We start from the raw sequence: 15,152 nt of genomic DNA on the forward strand, positions 1-15,152 counted from the left end.
GAGGTTGTAGTTAATTCGTGTTTTATTAGGGTAATGTCCAAACAAAGACTGCGCTTTCTCATGAAGCAATACAGGGATACAGGTCCTGCGACATTGGGAGAAAGTTGACAGAGCAAGGGGCTGCTTCCCGCCTGTTCTTTAAGAAGGGGCTAAACGGGCGCGCAACCTTTCGCTCCTCCTTAACTCCCCCTCAGGTACTGCCCACCTTTCCCCCCTTCTCTCCTGTCTTTTCAACCGTCTGCGTGTGCGTGGTGAGGGGGGAGGCATCACCTCCTCCTCTTCTGAAGTGTCCGATTCCACTATGGGTGATAAAGAAGGAGCTGAGGGTAAACCATCTCTCCGCCTTTCTGCTGTGATCAGCCCTCCCTCTTGCTCTGAGCTGCGGAGAAGGGAGGGCCTGGGAATGTCTGGGGGGGATTCTAAAACTTCAAGGCTCTCAGGCTCCCCGTTGCTAGGCGACCCTATCTCTGGCATGTCCTCTGTTTCAGCTTTGCTCCACAGAGGGTAAGTTCCTCCCTCCTCCCTCTGCCAGCCATTTGAATCCTCTCCTTCCAACCCCCCAGGAGCCCAGCTCATCCTCCCGACACCATCCCCCTTCTCAAGCTGTGCCCCCCTCCCCCTGTCTGGCTTGGGGCGGTGAGGAAAACGTTGATGGAAAAGTTTTACTAACTCTGGAGCATGCACATCATCTGCATTTTCCCATGATCTGTCAGCCACTCCATAGCCCTTCCAGTGAATCAAATACTGCAGCTTGTGGCGTCTGATCCTGGAATCTAAGATCTCCTCAACTTCAAACTCAAGCTGCTCATTTATCAGGAGTGGAGCTCCGGGAGGCTCCTCCGGCCGCAGCTCACTGGGAGGGGCAGCTTTCGTCAAGAGGGATCGATGAAACACAGGATGTATTTTAAATGTGTCAGGTAGCTTCAGCCGGTATGCCACGGGATTAATTTGAGTTTCTATTTCAAAAGGACCCACCCTCTTGTCTTGTAATTTTCTACATTTGCCCGGCATCTGGAGGAAACGGGTGGACAGCCATACCTGGTCTCCTGGTTGAAGGGGGGGGGCCCTCCTTCCTGTGCAGGTCAGCAACTCGCTTGTACTGTTTTGGCTTAGTTTAACTGCTGTTTCAGTGTTTGTTGCGCCGCTTGCAATTCTTTTAGGAAGTCCTCAGCTGCCGGTACCAGCATTCCTTCTGAGCTGCTTGGAAAGACTTTAGGATGGAATCCATAATTCGCGAAGAATGGGGTTTGTTGAGTGCTGGAGTGTAGAGAATTGTTGTAGGCGAACTCTGCAAAATGCAAATATGATACCCAGTCAGTCTGTTGATAGGACACATAACTTCTTAAATATCTTTCCAAAACGGCGTTCAAGCGTTCCGTTTGCCCATCTGTCTGGGGGTGATGGGCAGAGGAGAGTTTTAATTCCGTCTGCAACTGTTTCCACATTGCTCTCCAAAATTTGGCTGTGAACTGAGTTCCTCGGTCTGAGACTACACTGTTTGGCAACCCATGCAGTCGGTAGACTTCTTTGATGAATAACTTGGCCGTTTCCTTAGCCTCTAAGGCCCCTGCACAAGGGAGGAAATGCGCCATTTTGGTGAGTAGATCTACCACGACTAAAACGGCTGTCATTCCTTGGGATTTGGGTAGATCAGTTATAAAATCCATGGAGAGATCCTTCCAGGGTTCATGTGGGACAGGTAGCGGTTGTAACAGTCCTGCTGGTTTTCCTGTTTGTGTTTTTGTCCGCAGACAGACAGAGCAGGACTTTACATAGCTTTCAATATCCCTACGCATTTTAGGCCACCAGAAGTCCTTGGCCACGTTTTGAATGGTCTTGTAAATCCCAAAGTGTCCCGCTGTGATGGAATCATGGCACTGGCGTAGGATTCTGAGCCTTAATTCTCCTTCTGGCACATATCTGGCTGTTTTGAACCATAATAGTCCATTCCTCCAGTGAAAGGTTACTTCTGAGTCTTGACTTTGTCCCGTCTCCTGCCCATATTTTAGTACGTCTGCATCTTCTTGTTGTGCCTTTTTGAGTTCCTCTTCCCACGAAGACTGGCATGATCCCAACATTAATTTCTCTGGCGGGATCACGTACTGAGGCTGGTCCTCGGATTCACTTTCTTTGTACTGTGGCTGTCTGGATAAGGCATCAGCTCTCTGGTTTTTGGCTTGGGCTTGGTAAGTGATCTTGAAGTTAAACCTGGTGAAGAACTGGGACCATCTTATTTGTCTCTGGTTCAGCTTTCTGGCAGTTTGGAGGCTTTCCAGGTTCTTGTGGTCGGAGCGCACTTTGATCTGATGAGGGGCCCCCTCTAGGTATTGTCTCCAGTTTTCAAAAGAGTCCTTGATGGCCAGCAGCTCCTTCTCCCAAACTGTGTAATTCTTCTCTGCAGGCTTTAACTTCCGAGAGAAGTACGCACAGGGGTGCAGCTCCTTTCCTTCTTGGTCTAATTGCAGAAGGACCCCCCCGATAGCAAAATCTGAAGCATCTGCTTCCACGATGAAAGGGCGGGTCGGGTCAGCAAAGTGCAGAATGGGCTCGGAAGCGAACCTTCTCTTCAGCTCCTCAAAGGCCTGGGTGGCATCCTCTGTCCATTGAAACTTCTTCTTTCCCCTTAAGCAGTCAGTCAGAGGAGCTGTCAATTTGGAAAACCCTGGAATGAACTTTCTGTAATAATTGGCAAACCCCAAAAACCGTTGTACATCCTTTTTGGTGACAGGTTGGCCCCAGTCCAATATACAGCTTACTTTCCCTGGGTCCATCTCCACGCCTTCCGCTGAGATTCGATATCCAAGGAAGTCTAGAGACTTGAGGTCAAATCCACATTTCTCTAATTTAGCATACAGGTGATTTTCTCTCAGTCTCTGCAACACCGTCTTCACATGCTGGTCGTGGTCTTCCTGGTTCTTTGAGAACACCAGGATATCATCTAAGTAACAGATTACATATGTGTCCAACAAGTCTCTAAACACGTCGTTCATGAATTTTTGAAAAATTCCTGGCCTTCCACAAAGTCCGAACGGCATGACCAGGTATTCATACTGTCCGTAAGCGGTCAAGAACCCTGTTTTCCATTCATCTCCCTGCTTCATCCTGATCAGATTGTACGCTCCTCTCAAATCCAACTTCGTGAAGATTTTTGCAGAGCGCAGTCGGTCCAACAACTCTGAGATCAGGGGCAGCGGGTAGCTGTTGGGGATGGTGATCTGGTTCAATGCGCGACAGTCATTACAGGGTCTGAGTTCCCCCCCCTTCTTTTTCACAAACAATAGTGGCGCTCCAGCAGGGGATTGTGAGGGGCGTATGAATCCTTGTCTCAGGTTTTTATCCAGGAATTCCTTCAGGGCCTCCCTCTCAATCTCTGTGAGAGAGTAGAGTCTCCCTGATGGAATGCTGGCTCCTGGCACTAGATCAATCGCACAGTCGTAAGGGCGGTGGGGGGGTAAAGTCTCTGCCTCCTTTTCATCAAACACATCTTTGAATTCTTCATACTTTGGCGGCAGGGTCACTTGCTCAATCTCTTGCACTGCCCCCGCTAAGGTGTTCTTGATTCCTTCAGGTTGACAGTTCTCCTGGCAATACTGTGAGGTGAACCACACCACCGCCTCCTTCCAACTTATTGTGGGTTCATGCTTTGCTAGCCAGGGCATTCCTAGAATCACCTCAAAATTCGAGAGATCTGACACGTATAGCAAAATGAACTCTTCGTGCCCGGGAATTTGAAGTTTCACTTCCTCCATGGCTTGTGTCACCCCTCCTGACTTCAGGGGTCTCCCATCGATAGTCTCCACAGCTAGGGGAGCGTTCAGTTTCCACCGGGAAATTCCATGACGTTTGACTAACTTTGCATCAATAAAATTTGTGGAGGCTCCACTGTCAATTAAGGCAGTGGAATTAAACACCACTCCTCTGGAAGTTGTAATCCGAATAGGCAAGACCAACACCCCCTTTGAGGGAGGTTGGATCGTTGGGGGGCCTTTATACAACGCTGCCCCCAGTCCACCGGCCTGCACGTGGACTGGGTGTTCTAGTTTCCCGACGGCTCAGCTTTCCCCCCTTTTAGTCCACAGTCTCTGGCCACGTGGCCCGGCTTTGAACAATAAAAGCATAAACGTTCTCGGCGTCGTCTTTCCTTTTCTTCTTCCGACAGTCTTGGCCTAGCCCCTCCCTGTCCCTCAGCTGCATTACCTGCCATTCCTGCAGAGGGAAGGGTCTTGCTGCGAGATGCCGAGGCTGAGTATCTCGGGACCTCCTGCTTCCTTTCCAGGCGCCTTCCTTCCATCCGGTGATTTATCTGTAGGCATAGCTGGATGAGCCCTGGTAGGTCAGCGGGTGGGGAGGTCCTGGCCAACTCATCCAGGATTTCAGCATTTAATCCACTCCGGTACATAAACATCAGGGCGGCGTCATTGTAACCAGTTTCCTGGGACAGAATTTTAAAAGCATTAGTGTACTCGGAAACGGTCCCTTTAGCTTGCTTCAGAGCGCCTAGTTGCCGCGCTACTGTTTCAGCTCTTTGCGGGTCTTGGAACATCTCGGTCATCTCCTGTATAAATCCTCTGTACCTTCTTAAGACAGTATCTTTTCTCACGAGATACTGAGTCACCCATTTTGCAGCTTCTCCCTCCAGGAGGCTAATCATGAAGGCCACTTTAGCCCCATCGTCTGGAAACTCCATGTGCCTGACATCCAGATATAACTCACATTGAGCCATGATTATCCGTCTTCAGCGCCTTGACTGCTGCTAGCAGGGCTTGGACATCCGTCTGCAATTCAGCTACCTTAGTCCTCAAGAGTTTCACTTCTTCCGTCTCAGAAGTGGGGTTCGTCCCCCCCGCTGCTCCCTTTGACATCTTGTCCCAGTCAAGTGAAGAGAGCGTTGAGGGTGATTTAGGTGGCTCTGTCAAGCTGTCAGGCCCAGGATGCGACTCAGGAAACAGACCAGAGGTTGTAGTTAATTCGTGTTTTATTAGGGTAATGTCCAAAGACTGCGCTTTCTCATGAAGCAATACAGGGATACAGGTCCTACGACATTGGGAGAAAGTTGACAGAGCAAGGGGCTGCTTCCCGCCTGTTCTTTAAGAAGGGGCTAAACGGGCGTGCAACCTTTCGCTCCTCCTTAACTCCCCCTCAGGTACTGCCCGCCTTCCCCCCTTCTCTCCTGTCTTTTCAACCGTCTGCGTGTGCGTGGTGAGGGGGGAGGCATCACCTCCTCCTCTTCTGAAGTGTCCGATTCCACTATGGGTGATAAAGAAGGAGCTGAGGGTAAACCATCTCTCCGCCTTTCTGCTGTGATCAGCCCTCCCTCTTGCTCTGAGCTGCGGAGAAGGGAGGGCCTGGGAATGTCTGGGGGGATTCTAAAACTTCAAGGCTCTCAGGCTCCCTGTTGCTAGGCGACCCTATCTCTGGCATGTCCTCTGTTTCGGCTTCGCTCCACAGAGGGTAAGTTCCTCCCTCCTCCCTCTGCCAGCCATCTGAATCCTCTCCTTCCAACCCCCCAGGAGCCCAGCTCATCCTCCCGACAAGAACCAGGGAGCAGGTTTAGGTCTGGCCATTTTCAATGGACGGAGAGGGGCAATTGTATCTACTGTTTCAGACAACCTATTATTCCAGATGTTGGTAAGAATGTCAATTGGTTCTCCCGAATGGACATCGGGGTAGTCTTTGAGTCTGGATAAGAATACATCTTGGTCTAATAATCTTCTGGGGCGATATAATTTGATAGGAGGCGGCGCCTTAGCTGGAGACGGCATAAATGATAACTTAAATTGGATCAGGTAGTGGTCAGACCAAAACAATGAGGAAGTGACAATATCATCAATTTGAAAGTCGTTCGTATCTGAAACTGGCTGAAAAATAAGGTCAAGGGTGTGGCCAGCTGTGTGAGTTGGGGTCCATACTAATTGTTGGAACCCCAGAGTTGACATCAAAGTCATGAAGTCCTTTGTTGATCTTAGGGAGAAAGATTCTGCATGGATGTTGAAATCTCCTAACACTAGAAGATTCGGGGATTCCAGCATCAATCCTGAAATTAGGTCAAGTAGTTCAGATAGGGAGGTAGTTGAATAGTGAGGTGAACGATAGATTAATAGGATTACAGTGGAATTCTGGTGATTAAATTTTAAACCGAGAGATTCGAAACCAGGATGGTACTGAGATGATAGCCTAGATAGAGAAATAGCTTTGCGGTGAATAATGGCTACACCCCCTCCACGATTATCTAATCTAGATTGATGGAAGGCGGAATATCCTGGGGGGCAGAGGCAATTTAGATTAACACCCCCTGCATCTTCCAGCCAGGTTTCAGTTATGCATACGAGATCAGCATGTTCGTCTTTAATAAGGTCATAGATAATGGCAGTCTTGTTGTTAACTGATCTCGCATTAAAAAATAAAACTGAGTAGTCTGAATGTGTTAGTTTATTTTCACAGTAGCATATTTCTTTTTTTAAATGCACTCGAGTTAGCGTGGATAAGCAGCGAGATGGGCGAGAGCTAATTTGAAGTCAAGAACTGTTTTGACGATTGTGTCTCCCTTTACCTAGCACAGTGGGTATAGATTTAATCACACTAGTGTTGGGCCGCGCCTTTTTGAGACCGGGGGATATTAGGGAGGATCCATTTGATTCATATGGTCCTGGCTCAGTGATTCAGCATGATGGATGTATAGAATTAGTACGTCTTTCTTTTGTTAGTTCGAGGGTCAAGGGCGAGGAGTTAGGGGAAATTTTCAAGGGTATATCAGCAGTGTCGGTCTCAAAATGAGGCAAAGATTGTTTATTCTGTAAAGTTACCAAGAGGTTTTGAAGGTTGTCAATGATGTCGTTTTGAGCATTATCAGAGAAACTGGAGAATTTAGATGTTAAGTCATCAACTTTGTCTTCCAAAAAATTTGGAGATTGAAATTGGTAGTGGTCAGAATTTAGTGGTGATCTTTCATTGGCCGTCTTTTTTTGTCTTGTAGCTGGGGGAATGTTCTGGGGATCTAAGATAGAAGCAGTATATCTGGGGGTATCAGCTGGAATGATAGGTTTAGATGGCAATGCAGCTAAATGGTCTGTCAAGACTGGTTGTTGATTCATAGAAGTGCGTTTCAAAATTAAAGGGTGAGGGCTGGCAACATTAATGAAATGTCTATGCAGTCCAATGCCCAGATTGCTAAAGCGACGTCTATTGTTCAAAAGCGAGATCACAGTATTACTAGTTTTAAAAGTGAGTAGGATTGACATGCCAGGCTGCGCTTTTGATAAAATTTCAGCTTTCATTATGTCATTTAAATTAAACAGATGTAAATTTTGAGTCTGCAAAAAATGATGAATATATGTCTTGATATTGAAGGGGTTGTGATTGTCATATCGATTAGATGAAAGGCGATGTGGTACTTGAGACAAGACTAAAGTTCTAAACACTTCCTAAAGTACTTTGGGCAACTCAAAATGACAAAGAAATCCTAATCAATAATCCTTCTCTCCTTGCTTGAGAAACTGCAGAAATGCAGTTGTAATCATTTCAAAAATAATCATTTAGCTCAACACCCCTAAATGATGTTTTTATAAGCCCCATCCCAAGGCCCAAGAGCTTGTCTCCACAGCAGCTCGTTTTTATAAGCATTACTTGAGAGCGATCACACTAGCTATCTTTCTGTTAATTGCTCCCAATTAAGATGAAACCTTTGTTTATGTAGTAGCAGGTTATCCCATGTCAAAAGGAACATCTCAAGCTTTGGTGGCTATTTTCTTGTCTGCTGTGTCCTTCCAGATTGCCCCTTTCAAGCCATTATTCTTTTTTATCTCATGAAGCATTTAATGAGATAAAAACTTGACCATTGCTAACACTCTGAAGCAATGCAAAATGATTAACCTCACAAGTAATTGTGATAGGAAGAAACCAAAACCACAAACCAAGTAGAAAATAATTTGCCCCAATATATGACTGCCTTTTGTGTCCATCCGAATATACTGCAGCAGCAGCAAAAAAGAGAGAAGGACAGACTTGATTGGCCCATGCATAGTTATTTAGAGACCAAGTAGTCCAGATTTAACTAGGATTTCTGGCTACAGATGTTTTATTCTACTAAGATTTAGCAGGAACATTTACCCTTTTCTTCAGAATGGTGTGACTTGAACGGTGCAAACAGCTATCTTCTAATACCTCCAATGACTCCCAGATGTTTTTCAGTTAGCTGTGATCTAAATCAAATTCATATCAGTGTTGTCCATCAGAAACCTATTGTGTCCCAAATCCTACTTCAATGTTATTAGTAAGAATATTTTATAGATTTGATTTATTATTTCCAAACAGAGCTATTTTCTAAACTCTCTTCAGGGAAGTCTGCAAACCCAAAACAAATTCAGACTCCACCCCTTCTCAAAAGATGATGGCAGATAACTCATTCAATCCAACCATTTCAGCTGACTGCGATGCCAATCAAAGAGAAAGCTCTCATGACATTAATGGAAAATGTTCAAATTTGGTGAATCTCTACGGGAATTTCATAATTGTAAAGCTTTTTTAAAATGTCCTTGCAGCACTGCTGACGTAACAAATATTATTCCAACAGCTACTTGGGCCTTTAGAGATAAAAAAAAATTTCAGTACTGAGAATAACATAAGTCATCAGTGAAGTCTCTGAGCATATATATACATATTGTAGCCTCAACAGCCCCAGCCTAAGTGGTGTTGCTGTACGTTTTGAACAGTTTTATGTATAGCACATTACAGAAAACAAGCTTTGTAAGGGGGGGCACAAATAAGAGTTGCTAAGTTTCAAATCTGACATAAAAGATTGCTAAACGGCAGTAAGGAATAAAACCCCTAACCACTACTACTAAGCTAGATGGAGAAACACTCTACATTTGTGAGCCTATGCAACCAGGCAAATGACTGAACTCCATCAATGGAAAGTTTTCCAATCTCTCAAAATCACAGGATCTGACAAGAGTCTACTCCTTACACTTGTTTGAGTTAAGTGCTTGTCACTGGCAAGAAACAGTAGTTGAAACTAATCTGTGTAACTGGATGAGGCTAACAGTGTACTTCTACTCAGAAGCAAGGCTTCTGAATTTAATGGGGCTTATCACTAAGATAATGTATTGAAGACTATAGCCTAAGACTGCCACATTCCAAGTTTTGACTTGGGAGGTAAACCAGCTGGCATAATGTTGGATCCATTAGAAGTGTTCTTGTTGGTAAACACATCATATTTATCAGTGTTATTTCTTAGGGAGACACAGAGCAGATTTAGCAAACCTTTGACTACTGAAAACATTGAGAGATGCTATGGTGACAGAGAAATTACTGGTGTCACCACTCCTGTAGCATAATCAACATATTGTCTTTGGCACAGGTCTAAGGCCACTTTCACCACAGTATCTACTATCCGCTTCAGCTGCTTCAGAATTGTGTGTAAAAAAGAGGCTTGCATTTCCAAAGAATTGGGAGAGGATGCTTTAATTTAGTGGCCATTACTATTATTATTATTATGCCACAGTTCAACCAAACCACTGCAAAAGCACTTATCAACGGATTCCAACATGGAGTTCAGACTCCTTAAATTGCAAAAATAATCTAATCCTGGTCCTTTACCATAACAGAATTATATGATGGGGGCAAAAAAGTCAATGATTCAGTCTAAAAAAGCTTGTTAAGAGCGTACCGGAAGCAAGAGACTTCACTTTGCATCAATGGTTTCCTGATAACTTGTCATTTAACTAATGGAAAATGTACTGCAATAGTACTTAAATTTATATGACCCAAATGGGGCAAGAGCAGCCAACATGCAACTCTTGCTAGAACCTCAAGGATATTTAGAGCCCACCTGTGATTAAATAAAACTGAGAAAATTATGACCCTAGACATCCTTCCTGATTTTAAATTTAAGACATTATTAATGTATTATTATTATTTTAAATTGCATTTCTATGACTTCTTTGCTTTGGGAATTCTTAAACTGAAATACTGACAATGTGTTTTCTAAATAAGTAAAGAAATACATAAAAGAACATAAAAAGTACAGTTCACTGAGCCACAGCTCACTGATATCACATATACTTTCCATGCAAATGGTCCAAGGTTGAATCCCTGGCATCTCAAGGTAGGGTTGAGAAAGACTCCTCTCTGAAATACTGGAAAGCCACCAACAGTCAGTATAGCAGTCAGTACAGAGCAAGACAGACCAATGGTTTGTCTTAGTATAAGACAGCTTCCTAGACTAGGGTCCAACAAGGCCTACATTTTTCTTCCAGAAGTTGCCAGACAGAGACTTCTAAACATTCCCGGTTGCACATATAGGTAAGGTTGTGCGTGTGTGCGCATGCGCGCGCACACACACACACGTATATGTGTGTGTGTGCACAAGTGCACCTCAGCACCTGATTCTCAAAAAGCATACTGCCTCTGAACACAGAATTCCATTTAGGTGCACACTTCCCTGGAAGTAAGCCCTACAGAGCATAATAAGGCCCATAGTGAGCCCAACCGGATATACTGGGGCTTATTTCTGAGTATGTAGGTTTGTGTTCTCAGGTATAGCGGATAGCCACTGATAGACTTAGCCTCCAATAATGTTTATAATTCCTTTTAAAGCCTTATGAGCTAGTGACCATTGCTATAGTGTCAAATAATAAATATATCATTCATTATGAAATAATTGTGTTTTTTAAAATTATCCTGTACCTTCTGACATATTCATTAAGCGATCCTGAGTTCAAATATTATTAGACTTTTCTGTCCACTCCCTATAGTAATTTTTCTAATCTCAAAGGTAGATCTGCTTTAATTTCAAGCCCTTTGGCGCAGGAGCCATTGGGAGTCTTTAAAAAATAAACTTTTTCTACTGAGAATAAAATCGGAGTAAAGCTAAAGAAGAAGAACAAAGGAACCATGCCAAAATACAATTTAAATAACATCCCAGAAGCAACTCTTAAAATGGTTCAAGAGAGAAGGAAAGCAAAAGGAGAGAGAAACACGGTTAGAACCCTAAATGCAACAATATAGCAACTAGTACTAGGGGCAAAGAGAACTATTACAAAAGTTATTGTATAGAAATAGAAGAGGACAACAAAAAGGGTAGAACAAGAGCCCTATTCCAAAAGATTAGAGAAATGAAAGGGAAATTTAAACCAAGAGTAGGGATGTTGAATAATCAACAGGGGAACACACTGACTGACTGAGATGAAATACAAGGAAGATGGAAGTAATACACTGAAGAACTCTATAAAAGAGATGCCAGGATGACAGATCCATTCATGGAGGAACCGTATGATGAAGAACCCGAAATTTTGCATGTGAGATGAAAGCTGCTCTTAAAATACTTGGAAGAAACAAATCACCAGGAACAGATGGCATAGTAATAGAGTTGCTACAAAGCTACTGAGACTGAATCTGTCCAAATTTTGAAAAATTTTTGTCAAGAAATATTGAAAACTAATTAATGGCCCACAGACTGGAAGCATTCCATATATATCCCCATTCCAAAGAAAGGGGATCCCAGGGAATGCACTAATTATCGAACTATTGCCTTAATATCCCATGGAAGTAAAGTAATGCTCAAGATTCTACAACAAAGGGTCTTACTATATATGGAATGAGAAATGCCAGACGTCCAAGCTGGATTTAGAAAGGGAAGAGGCACCAGAGATCATATCACAAACATATGTTGGATAATAGAATGGACCAAGGAATTTCAGAAGAAAATCACACTGTGCTTTATAGATTACAGCAAAGTCTTTGATTGTGTTTGTTGCTATGTGCCTTCAAGTCGATTACGACTTATGGCAACCCTATGAATCAGTGACTTCCAAGAGCATCTGTCATGAACCACCCTGTTCAGATCTTGTAAGTTCAGGTCTGTGGCTTCCTTTATGGAATCAATCCATCTCTTGTTTGGCCTTCCTCTTTTTCTACTCCCTTCTGCTTTTCCCAGCATTATTGTCTTTTCTAGTGAATCCTATCTTCTCATTATATGTCCAAAATATGATAACCTCAGTTTCATCATTTTAGCTTCTAGTGACAGTTCTGGTTTAATTTGTTCTAACACCTAATTATTTGTCTTTTTCGCAGTCCATGGTTTCTGCAAAGCTCTCCTCCAGCACCACATTTCAAATGAGTTGATTTTTCTCTTATCCACTTTTTTCACTGTCCAACTTTCACATCCATACATAGAGATTGGGAATACTGTGCACTGAATGATCCTGACTTTAGTGTTCAGTGATACATCTTTGGTTTTTGTGTAGATCATGAAAAACTGAGGAATGCCTTAAAAGAAATGGGGGTGCCACAGCATCTGATTGTTCTGATGCACAACCTATACTCTGGACAAGAGGCTACTGTAAGGACAGAATATGGAAAAAGCAATCGCGTGTGAGACAGGGGTGTATTTTATCACCCTACTTGTTTAATCTATTCGCAGAATGTATCATACAGAAGGCGGGAATGGACCAAGATAAAGGAGGTGTGAAAATTGGAGGGAGAAATATCAATAATTTAAGATATGCAAACGATACAATACTCTTAACAGAAACCAGTAATGATTTGAAATGAATGCTGATGAAAGTTAAAGAGGAAAGCACAAAAGGAGGACTACAGCTGAATATCAAGAAGACTAAAGTAATGACAACAGAAGATTTATGTAACTTTAAAGTTGACAACGAGGTCATTGAACTTGTCAAGGATTATCAATACCTCGGCAGAGTTGTTAACCAAAGTGGAGACAATAGTGAAGAAATCAGAAGAAGGCTAGGACTGGGGAGGGCAGCTATGAGAGAACTAGAAAAGGTCCTCAAATGTAAAGATGTATCACTGAACACTAAAGTCAGGATCATTCAGACCATGGTATTCCCAATCTTTGTGTATGGATGTGAAGGTTGGACTGTGAAAAAAGCAGGTAAGAGAAAAATCAACTCATTTGAAATGTGGTGTTGGAGGAGAGCTTTGTGCATATAGCATAGACTGCAAAAAAGACAAATCATTGGGTGTTAGAACAAATTAAACCAGAACTATCACTAGAAGCTAAAATGATGAAACTGAGGTTATCCTACTTTGGACACATAATGAGAAAACATGATTCACTAGAGAAGACAATAATGCTGTGAAAAACAGAAGGTAGTACAAAAAGAGGAAGACCAAACAAGAGATGGTATGATTCCATAAAGGAAGCCACAAACCTGAACTTATAAGATCTGAATAGGGTGGTTCACGGCAGATGCTATTGGAGATCGCTGATTCATAAGGTCGCTGTAAGTCGTAATTCACTTGAAGACACATAACAACCCATACTCTGTAACCACACAAATGCTTCGTTAACTCCCAACTCTCCCCTCCTAGCCCTACCGAGAGGACAGGTACCACTCTACCCTGTTTGCGGGATCTACCTCAGGGCTCCTGATGGATTTGGATGGTACAATGGAGACACACAGGGAAGGAAGGTAGTCAAGGAGCTTTCCTTACACAACATTCCTAAGCAACTGCATGACAGCAATAAAGTCCCATCCCCCGCTCTAAGGAAGACACCAATATCCAGTACCTCGTATATCCACCGCCGCCATGATTCTAGCTCCAGACGTCGCATCTGCGCGTTCCCGACGCACAGCTATGACCTCACTAGACCATAGAGAGAAGTTGGCTAGGACAGCATCCGAAGAGAGAAGTGATAGACTAGAGCGACTAGGAAAACAAGCGGAGGGGCATGTGTAGTTGTTTTTTCAGCAACCTGAAGAACAGAGCGGTTGTACGTTAGGGTTCAGTAAAGGTTCTAAGAGCGCCCGCGCGCATACCCTATAGCCACTAAAAGCAAGGAGATGAAATTGAATTTTAGGGGTGAAAGGTAAGGGACAGAATTTAAAGATTTATATAAAAAACGTGTATAAGGCTGCGGTTGTCCTAGCCCCACATACGGGAATAAGCCCTGTTGAATTCAATAAGACTTGCTTTTCAGTAGACATCTTTAAGACTGCAATATAAGTAAATCAGATACAAATCATACAGCAACGCTTCAAATGCAGTTTATGAAATAGGTGGCAACACCGCGAGTTGAAAATCTAAGCCACCAAAAACACACATAAAAAGTCTGTCTCTGTGTGTTTTTACCTTGATCAGAAATCTGCAGGTACAGATTTTTGGGCTATGGAGATAAGGGCTAGGGGTGATAGCTTTTAGCTTTATGTTTGCAACATTTAAATCATGCTGCTCTTAAACTAATAGGAGCAGAAAATGGTAAACAAAAAAAGGTGGCAACTCTAATTACAAAATATATTCATTAAATTGTGAGTCCAATATACAGAAAAGTGCTACAAAGCCCATTGAAAGCATACAAATCATACACCCTAAATTAGCTGGCCAGGCCTAGCTGTTTGTGCACTGACCTCTGTTATTTTAGGGTTAGGGTTGCCGGGTTTCTGGCCTGAGACTGATCCTGTATCTTTAGGAGAAGAGAAAGTCAGCCAAGTGCAGGTGTTCTTGCAACATTGTAATGGGAAAAACCACAAGGTGAAATTCTCCCTTCTCCCACACAACTTTTACAGATACAGAAGAGCTCTTGGTACCTTCCAATCCTATTTAGGGTACATTCTCAAGAGATATTACTATGGATGTCTTCTCAAAAATAAATCCCACTGAATTCAGCAGGGTTTACTCCCAGATAAGTGGACAGAGGATTGCAGCCTTAATGCGGATCATCTACTCCTTAACATCTGTAACTTCACTCTTTTTTTCTCAAAATCAGGATGGCAAAAATGCACACACACTTTCCCCACATAGATCATTTCACTGGGTACTTATAGGTGAAGGTTTCCTAAAGTGTTACTCATTATTATGTTACTCTACAGACCCAAACCTAAGTATGTTTTCCATGAAATTCCCTTGACTTTAGTGGAACATAGGGTCCAATCCTAAACTTACCTGGGAATAAGTCCCATTGAATTCAGTAGGGCTTATTTCTCAGTTGTGTAGGATTGCACAACAAGAGTATCTTTCAAAATTCTGATAGGTGAAGCATACTTTTTTTCCAAATTAAAATTCAAGAGACATTTTATTCTTACATCAAAAAGGTTTGCCTATGGAGTGTGTAAGAAAATAAGAATTACCTGCTCTGAGTAGAGGATACAGACACACTATGTTGCTGAGTCAGTGCTTTAACTGTGCTCCCA

The 15,152-nt window shown here is 43.1% G+C and overlaps 1 protein-coding gene across 3 annotated transcripts in view; it reads right to left on the reverse strand.

Moving 5' to 3' along the window:
* MED6 (mediator complex subunit 6) overlaps window positions 1–13,636 on the reverse strand; it is a 32,172-nt gene extending 18,536 nt beyond the window's left edge. The window contains exon 1 of one of the 3 annotated variants that reach the window (XM_061611163.1): window positions 13,532–13,636. In XM_061611163.1, the coding sequence (XP_061467147.1) occupies window positions 13,532–13,553 (22 nt within the window). In that variant the 5' untranslated portion in view covers window positions 13,554–13,636. Of the gene's footprint in view, window positions 1–8,106; window positions 8,196–13,455; window positions 13,478–13,531 lie in introns of those variants that run through there. The other 2 variants (XM_061611164.1, XM_061611167.1) reach the window with 2 other exon arrangements.
* Window positions 13,637–15,152: the final 1,516 nt, after the last annotated feature.

Source organism: Rhineura floridana, chromosome 2 (assembly GCF_030035675.1).
Source record: "Rhineura floridana isolate rRhiFlo1 chromosome 2, rRhiFlo1.hap2, whole genome shotgun sequence".
Classification (NCBI taxonomy): Eukaryota; Metazoa; Chordata; class Lepidosauria; order Squamata; family Rhineuridae; genus Rhineura; species Rhineura floridana.